The sequence below is a fragment of the Lactuca saligna genome, chromosome 8 (assembly GCF_052625555.1).
Source record: "Lactuca saligna cultivar CGN05327 chromosome 8, ASM5262555v1, whole genome shotgun sequence".
Classification (NCBI taxonomy): Eukaryota; Viridiplantae; Streptophyta; class Magnoliopsida; order Asterales; family Asteraceae; genus Lactuca; species Lactuca saligna.
The window spans coordinates 263,606,391-263,615,620 of record NC_136424.1 but is presented as its reverse complement, the minus strand read 5'-3'; the positions used below and the strand labels follow the sequence as shown (position 1 = coordinate 263,615,620).

Here is a 9,230-nt window from a genome sequence, read left to right as displayed (position 1 = left end):
TTTTGGAGTTGTATGGACAATTTTACCCATGGGTCTTGAGTAAGGTTGAGGATGCTTATTAGAGGTTTAATGACATGTGTAGGTCCAGTAGGGATGCCATAGGGAGAATGGGTGGCTTTACCCTTGGCAACCGTATGGGTTAAATATTTTTCCTTGTGCTTATACTGTTGACTGTAGTTTAAAATTTCTTATTGATTGCTGCATAATGGAGATTCCTTGTGCTTATTTTCTCCCGTTTTTTATTGTTATCGGATTTCACTTAAAAAGTGGGTTTGTAGAAGCATGGTCTTGAAACAAAAAGTAAGTAAATATATTTACTTTGTAAAGGGTGACGTTGATAAAGATGGTCAGTTGCTATTTCTGTTTACTTTAGAAAATTGGGTAGTGATGATCATCATAAAGAGGCTTCTGAGTTTTTTTTGATAAAAACATAATTGGTTACATTGAGGAAGATCCCAGAGAAACTTTAGTTGATGAATCTGAAACTCACAATGAGGAGATCATTGCTGCAATTACTCTAAGGTTTGCATTTGTTCCATTTTTTGTTTTTGTTTATTCAAGACATTTTTGCGACATTTTATTCAATTAATTTGATAATTTGATGGTTTTAGGCTGGAAAAATTAGTTACGAGGAGTTTGAAGTAATGATGAAAGCAGGAACTAATGGGAGGAAAGCATTTAAAAATTCAATAAGTTTGGTTACCATAAAGAGAGAAAAGCTTATTGGATAAGAAAGATGAGCAAGGACAAACACATAACATATACTCCATTAACACCATGAAATCTTTTCAGTTCAATGTTTTCATATGCTTTTTTGTGTGGGATTCTAATATAAATTATTGAATTACCACTCTTGAACAAGATATTAGAAACCCATCTGTAGGTAATTTTATTGGGTCACTACAAACACCATTCCAACCCATGCAAAGCATGACACCTAGTGCCGGTCCAAACATATATGGGCCCAGGGCGAAAAGAAAAAAATGGCCCTTAAAGACAAATATCATAAAAATTAAAAAAAAAATATCATTCATTCTTCACTATAAACGCTAAATTGTTTATCTTTTTTGCTAGTTTGAGTTTGAACTAACTTTAGGTCCTAAAAATCATTTAGGTATCAATTTATATATATATATATATATATATATATATATATATATATATATATATATATATATATATATATATATATATATATGCACAACATAACCCAAAAATTTTGGACCCCTTGAAGACGTGGGCCCTGGGCGGTCGCCCGGATTGCCCACCGTCTGGACCGACCCTGGCACCTACACTAGTTATAACCAAAATCTAAACTCAATATATTGTTAATAGGCTAGAATGCTACATGTTGGCAAAGAAGTTTCCATGACAATACCCTACCGGTTCCCTCTAAATGATAAAAAAGAAGCCAAGTGTCGACTGTCGAGGAAGGAAAAACAGGCGAAGTCCCTTCCTAGTCCTAACAGATCTCACACGGCGATTTTGGCTTCGTTTCCCAATCGACTCCACCACCTTCTACAAACCTCACCGATCGACTCCGACCTTCTTCTTTGATTAAGGTATGTCTAATATCTTTCGTTGACTTCTGAAAACCTAACACATTCCCCCTCCCCCTCGCTACTTCGGGAAAATAACACTCCGGCCTAATTCTCTTTTTAACCGTGGTTAAAGCTAACACATCCCTCTTTCTGGGAAACCTAAATCTGTGACAACATTGATTGAATTTCTTTTTAAATTGTTACCTTCTAATTAATATAGTTCAATACTTCTGTTATAGCATTCTTAGTTCTAACTGACAGCCACAACAACATATTACCATTATCATACAATTTCCACACTGTAGATCACAAGTCACATACTTGAATGCCATAAAGTTCAAAGATTTGTTTGAGCAATCATCGTATCATAAACCATCCGTTAGGACCATAAGTTAACATCAATTTACCATTATTAAATATCTCCTTCATTCATGACAAACCCTAGCTTTATCCCCAATTCAAGAACATATTCCGTTGATTGGTGCTTATAGATGGAGATTAAAGCTTGTTAATCCAAGCTCATAGCCTTTGGAAATGGTTTATTGTGCCCTAAAATTTCATAAATTTCACATTAGTAGTCCAAATGACTCGACTTAAAGTAAGAATCTCCAAGAGAAGATAGAATCACTGTCTATAGTTAAATATCTTTTCAGATAAAAAGGGATAAGAAATATGAACCACAACCAGCAATCAAACGATGATGAAACTGCACTCACAGATTTTCTTGCCTCTTTAACAGACTACACCCCAACTGTAAGATTTCATTCTAGTTTCTCTTTTACACTTATTAACAATTAACAAATCAACCTTTTATCAAGATAGTCTTATATTATATGTTCTTTTTTTAACAGATTCCTGATGAACTGGTGGAACATTACTTAGCCAAAAGTGGGTTTCAATGTCCCGATGCTCGATTGTATGTATCTGAACTGGTATCATCTCTTATGTTTCTATCTACCCACATATTACTTTCTGATTTTTAGCTATTTTCATATGTTTTCTTGAAAGATGTGATTAAAAATTGTACAAAACACTCGGGATTGTGTTTACAGAATCAGGTTGGTTGCTGTTGCCACTCAGAAGTTTGTTTCAGAGATTGCTACTGAAGCTCTTCAGTAAGGTTTCTAAAACGTGATTCTGTTACTTATAGTTATTCCAATATCTTTTTTGTTTTGTAAATTCTGCTTAAAAGTATTTTATAAATATTTTATTTTTTAATCTTATTGTAGGCAATGCAAGGCAAGACCAGCACTGATTGTCAGGGACAAAAAAGATAAGCAGCAAAAGGTATCTACTGAACTGATTCACATTTTGAAATTGTCATTTTTGGATCTTTTTTGTATATTCACACACTTAAAAGGTGTGTAGAACTATGAGCAATTGTTGTAGAGTTATCATGAGTTTTCTTTGTGACAGGATAAGCATCTAATTATGAACATGGATGACCTGTCCAAGGCTCTTCAAGAGGTAATAACTAATGTTTTTATTTATTAGTAATTAAATTTATGGAATGCAATAAATCATCCCATTATTTTGGTTATTCCATTCCATATCTGATACTAATGCAACATAATTGTTGTTGGGATTGCAATTTTTGAAGTATGGTATAAATGCAAAGCATCAGGAGTATTTTGCAGATAGCTCTTCAGCTGGAATGGAATCAGCTCAAAGAGATGAATGATTAGAGCATATTCTTATAAACATCATTCCATAGGTTAATTTTACCTTTTATATATATTAGACTATTCGTCTTTCTACCAACTCTTTAAACTGTATGATCTAACTGTTTATGCTCTATAATTCTGATAAGCTGTGAGTTCACCTTCTTGTTCCAGAAATCTAGTAAGGATATAACACCAAAGAGATCGCATAGATAAAGAAAATAACAGATGGAAACTTCATTGATAAAATCCATCTTTAGATAAGAGATGGGCTCTCCAAAATGCCAAAGCAATACTAAGTTTTTCCACACCCAATTCAGACTCAGACAAGGAACTTAAATAGCATAGAAAAGGACAAAAATAATAAAAAAGCCTGCAGCTCCAGCCACCACATAGTGTTGCTCCCATTACTAATGTTTCCCCACAAAAAAAGAGCTGCAAACGCCAAAATTACCATCCTACCCCTGGGTGTCTTGAATTGGTTGCTTGATGACATTAACCCCACATTACCCCAAATTGTGTCCAAACTGTCAGATTTGGGAAGAGCTACAAAATCCATGCGAATTTCATCCCAAGCCTGCCTCGGAAGAGATAATGCTTGAAGCAAACTAGCAAGGGATGTGTTTTGAGTGTTACTTTGTTGGCTTATAACACATCTCTTGATGTATTCAGCTATAACAACATTCATTCCCACCCAAAATAATTCAGCGGACACCCTCTCATATGTTTTCTTTTCCCCCGAGTGCCCTCGATAGATGAGTCATGGAAGGTAGATACTATCTCCGGAATTAAAGCAGAAGCAACATGTATGACCAATGTGCCCTTGAACAACAAATTTCCCTAAAGAACTACAAAATCCTTGTGTGACCAACATTAGCCTCTAGGTCTTTTTTGACCCTTTAGATATTATCTTCGGACCGTTGTTGGGCTGGATTATGCCTGCTGATAACATCTCTTGTATCATTTTCTCGATTTCATTATTTTGGAAGTGGTCTCACATTACGGTCTCACACTGATGGGTGTGGTGCCTTCCTTCAAGTTTAAATGGTGCTCTAACTGTCGTGGCGAGTGGTATACCAACTTGTTCTCGAAGTAATCCCTTGAATTGGTTAATAGTTCTTTCTAAGAAAGCAGGGATTTCCTTAGGTTTCTTCGTTTTTGCTTTAGTGTCGTATAATTCGATTAGTATTCCCTTCTCTTCCCTCTTAAGTTTCCGAGCCATTGCACTTAAGGAGGTCAAAGTTTTGCCCAAGGATCAATCACCGTTAAGGCAAACCTGCTTACCAGCCATCTCAAACTTCATTATTTGCTCCTTCCAGTTGCTTTGTGTGGTTCGTGAAGTCTCGAGCCATTTCATTCCACGTATAACATCAAAACTCCCTAGTTGTAGTGACGAAAATCCTTCCACTATGTCGATCTCTTCTAACCAGAGAATAATACTTTGGCAAATTCCTCGACCTTCTTCGCTATCACTTGTCCCCATCCTTACACCATAAGGTTCTAACTGGAATTCCCAATGATTGCACCAAATTTAGGGCTATGGAATTGTGAGTCGCCTCCGGGTTAACCAACACTACTACCTGTTGGTCAAGAATCCTTCCTTTTAACTTAATAGTTTTTAGAAAAGTCAACCCCAATGCAGAATTGAGCGAAACCTCGACCATTTCATTCACTTCAGTTGTCTCTATCGGCATAGCTTTGTCATCTTCTTCATCGTTTTCCTTCACCATGTAACGCCCAAGTCGACAGGTATAAACCTTAACCACTATTTCAATTAATCAAGGACTAGACTTGAGTACGCTGGGCGTATACAAGGTACGCACGACGTACTCCTTTGCATGCACGCATTAGGGATGACCCCTACGTACTTTGGGAGTACCCATGTGTACGCAGGGTGTACTCAAGCCAGAGGCAAACCCTAAATTGTAGAGTTTGCAACTTATTTAAGCTTATTAAGTCCTTCAAGTTCATCACCTTATTAGCCTCCTTTGCCTATTGAGTCATCTGGAAACCTTAATCCGTTTTCCTTAAAGTTTGAGCTTGTGTGTGTGTTTTGGGTGTGTGTGGTGCTTAGAGAAGAAGAAGAGCTATGAAGAAGCATTGGATCAGAAACAGCTTGTAGATCCCGTTGTTTCTTATCATTTCTAGCTTATTGTAGGTAAAAAGTTTCTACCTTGATGACTCCATGTGTTGGTTTGTAGGTTAGGGCTTATTTCATCATAAAATGGTCCTTTAAGGTATTCTTGAGAGTATGAGCTACTCCAGAAGTGTGACAACCCGTAATTTCTATCTTGTACAAACCATGCACTTCAATCAAAGTCAGACTTGTTCCTGTAAACTTTTAGCACTGTTTGGAGTCTGTTTGAGCATTTTGAGCTTAGTACACCAAAGGAATGAGTGAAAGGAAGTGTCAATTGAAGTTATAAACTAGCAAGCAAGCTATAAATCCTCAAAAGAGGAGTTTACGGCCATGAACTATGAGTTTACGCCCGTAAACTCATGGTGGGCGTAAACTCCATGCTATATATATATATATATATATATATATATATATATATATATATATATATATATATATATATATATATATATATATATATGGTCCTTAGTCATTTTTCAATCACTTTTCACATTTCAAGCCTAGAAATCGGAATTCTCTCCCAAGGATCATAAGATTTTGCTTCCAATCTTCAAAAATGTAAGTGATTCCTTCCCTTTGTGAGTTAACACATCACTTCTTCTTGATTCACTCTTGAATTCATCCACAAATTTCATCTTTTGGTAGATCTTAAAGATCATCAAGAACATCAAGAACACTTAAGTGTTTTTGAACCTTAAATGCCCGTACAAGCTTCTAATACGTAAGTACACTACCTTTAGCTTGTTATATACTAGAATCACTTGTTAAACACCTTGAAAACATCAAGAAATCAAGAACAAAAGGGTGTTTAAGGCCAAGGCAATCTCCCTTGGCCGTAAACCCTAATTTAGGGTGCAATGTTGCCACAACTCCTTCCTAAGCTTTGGAACTAAGTATAGAACACTTCCAAGAAGACTATAGGACCTTAACACACAAAATGGTCCAAAATACCATGAGTTTATGGCCGTAAACTCATTGGGCCGTAAACCCATGGGCCGTAAACTCATGGGGGTCTTACCATTGGGCTGTAAACTCCTATGTGAGGCCTTACAACCCCTAGATGCAACCCTTTGAAACATTATAGTTATTATATCAATCACATGTGATTGATAACTATCAAACATATGGATTTACTATACTTTTAACTGTGTTATCAAACAAACTACTTCAAAATGTTTATCAAACTCTCTTACAATACTAAACTCTTTACCAAACTTGTTTTTATATGCCAAACCTTTTCTTTAAACTCTTTCAAACTTATATATTGTCAAAACCATGTCTAATGCATATATAGTTATATAAGTAAGGTTTGAAGGATTTAGGACTGACAACTCACTTTATTTCATGGTCCTTGTTTGGTTGTGCACTTAGAGTATTCTGTTGTTTGTCCGAGTGTCGTTTGATCCTTAGGTATATATTTAGTATATATGTATAGACATAAAAGCTTTTAATTCAGTTCAACACACTCAGTCATACAAACAACGCTACTAGTAAACTATTATAGGTATAGTTTAGAAAGTCATTACTCACTATTTCTAGTATAATGAAATATACAAAGAGTCCGCTCATACATGAGTCAATACTTCTATAAAGAGAAACAAATAGAGAATATTATAACGAGAAACAATACATACTATACACTATACAATAGAACATACTATGAAGAGAAACTAAAGGAACGTACACGATACTATACATGAGAATATACTATACAAACATTAGAATACGATAACTTAAATGTGACATACTATTTTGGATACAACAAGACATTGTTGTGTCATATTGTAATCAGAGTCTCCTGGAGGAAGAGCGGGCATTGTGTGTATAGATCTATACGGGACAGACACTCCCACACCCCGACTGTTAGCTACAGTCCTAGCCGGTAAGGCCAAGGGATGACAAAATATCACCTTACTATTTTATGACACCGAAAGGTCGTCAGGTATTCAGCCGTCAATCAGTATGGCTACAACCAGTTCACATCTAAACCTTTAATTAACCGACAAAGAATTAAAGGCAATAAGACTCCCCGAGGGGTATAACACATTTAATACTACCTGGAGTCTTTATTTTATCAACTATAGTCAGTAGTGTCACTGCTAAGATAAAACATGGTTTTCCCTATTGCATTTACTTTGTGATCTTCTCACATAAACAATAATGTAAACTATATTTTGATAATGATAGCTATAATTGGGAAAAACCCATACATTTACAAAAGAACAAACAAACAAATAGTCAAGTCTTGGTCGAAGGCTACATTTCAGTAGATAATATAGGATTTTCTAGGAAGTGCAAACATTTACAAACAATTACAAACACTTACATTACACAGTTACAAACATTTTTATACAAATAATGACACTAAAATTCTTATGAACTCACCAACTTTAAAGTTGATAAACTCTTTTAAAATAACATGTATTCTCAGGTTATCAGTAGATAGGTACCGATGCCAGCTTTTGAGAAGATGGAGCACATTCAAGACTCATCTTTTATTTTGATTCATATTTTTGGTATCTTTTAAACTATACAGAACACACTTGTATAAAATTATAATTAATGCAATGGATAACATGTGATTTATATGTGAATAACATGTGATTTACATGTGAATAACATGTGATTTAGATTTGAATTACATGTAACTCATATGTGAATTACATGTGATTTAAATGTGAATCACATGTAATTCATATGTGATTCACTTGTGATGAAGCATAACCAAACACAAATCTTCGTTGTAGCTGCTGGAGAAATCTCGGTGGTAAAATACATTCGTAAGAAAGACATAATCGATTCAGATATGCCGACAATAAATTCTGGATCGTTGATGAAACTAGTGTATAATCATTAGTTTTAACTGATTAGAAAGCTCTGGAACATCAGGATATTCTCTTTACCTTTTCATATGACTTCAAATGATGAATATGGCTTTAAAATCCCTAAACATATAGTTGGTAATGGCTGTTACAGAATATATCAGATCTGTTAATCCGCGGGATGGTGTCGATTCGTCGATATCTGCAAATGATTTAGAAATTAGGTATCGTGAACTAGAAGTCACAGTAAATCAAAACCTATGAAAATCTTGATTATCAATGTGAGATGATGAATTTATGATATCATTAAAAGCATAACAAGCACTTTCGATTCAGCTAAGCGAGATCAGAACATAAAAGATCGAATCTTATGAGAAATAAACAAACCTTAAAAATAGAGCAAGGATCGACAATCGAAGCTTATGGCAGAGATGCAAATCGAGAATCAAAGACGAGACGAAGATTTATCACCGGTGAGGATGAGAGAATGTGAGGAGGAGATGGAGGATTTAGCGTCGATTTTCTCAAGGCTGAATAGCGGGAAGAAAAAGAGAGATCTCTGGCGGAGCTGCTATCGGAAGGGGAATGAGTGACATGAGTATCTAGATCCGACGAAGCTTCAATCGTCTCCGGAGAAGAAGGAGGAGCAGGCGTCGTTGCTGGAGAGGGAAAGGAGGTGGCGACAGGTATAGATGGTGATGATAAATTAGTAGTTTTGATTTTAGGAATTCAGAAAATCTATATACCTAATCTACCCCTACTATTTTTGCTAAAAAACCACATATACCATTGAAGTTATGTTTATTTACCATATTGCCATCTTTGATCTTGACCCTTCAGTTTTTTGAATTAGTGGTCCACTTTTAGTTCTCGGGTTCTCGGGAAACTATAGGTTCTCAAATGATCATTCCCCTCTCTCTCTCTCTCTCTCTCTCTATATATATATATATATATATATATATATATATATATATATATATATATATATATATATTTGCAATTTCGGTCCTCACTTGAGTGTTTTATAACGATTTTGATACGTGGACCATCAACTTTAATAACACAT

At 35.3% G+C, this 9,230-nt stretch overlaps 1 protein-coding gene across 3 annotated transcripts; it reads left to right on the top strand.

Moving 5' to 3' along the window:
* The first annotated feature begins 1,358 nt into the window (after positions 1–1,358).
* Positions 1,359–7,906, top strand: LOC145011286 (transcription initiation factor TFIID subunit 10-like). 3 transcript variants are annotated; one of them, XM_078969981.1, is made up of 8 exons: positions 1,365–1,562; positions 2,195–2,294; positions 2,393–2,457; positions 2,594–2,656; positions 2,771–2,828; positions 2,958–3,008; positions 3,142–3,255; positions 7,774–7,906. In XM_078969981.1, the coding sequence occupies exons 2-7, from the start codon at positions 2,214–2,216 to the stop codon at positions 3,220–3,222; spliced, it is 399 nt and encodes a 132-aa protein (XP_078826107.1). In that variant the 5' UTR covers positions 1,365–1,562; positions 2,195–2,213; the 3' UTR covers positions 3,223–3,255; positions 7,774–7,906. The 3 variants fall into 3 exon arrangements, with proteins under 3 accessions (XP_078826108.1, XP_078826107.1, XP_078826106.1); XM_078969982.1 differs by lacking the exon at positions 7,774–7,906 and having other exon boundaries at positions 1,359–1,562; positions 2,179–2,294; positions 3,142–3,379; XM_078969980.1 differs by lacking the exon at positions 7,774–7,906 and having other exon boundaries at positions 3,142–3,379.
* Positions 7,907–9,230: the final 1,324 nt, after the last annotated feature.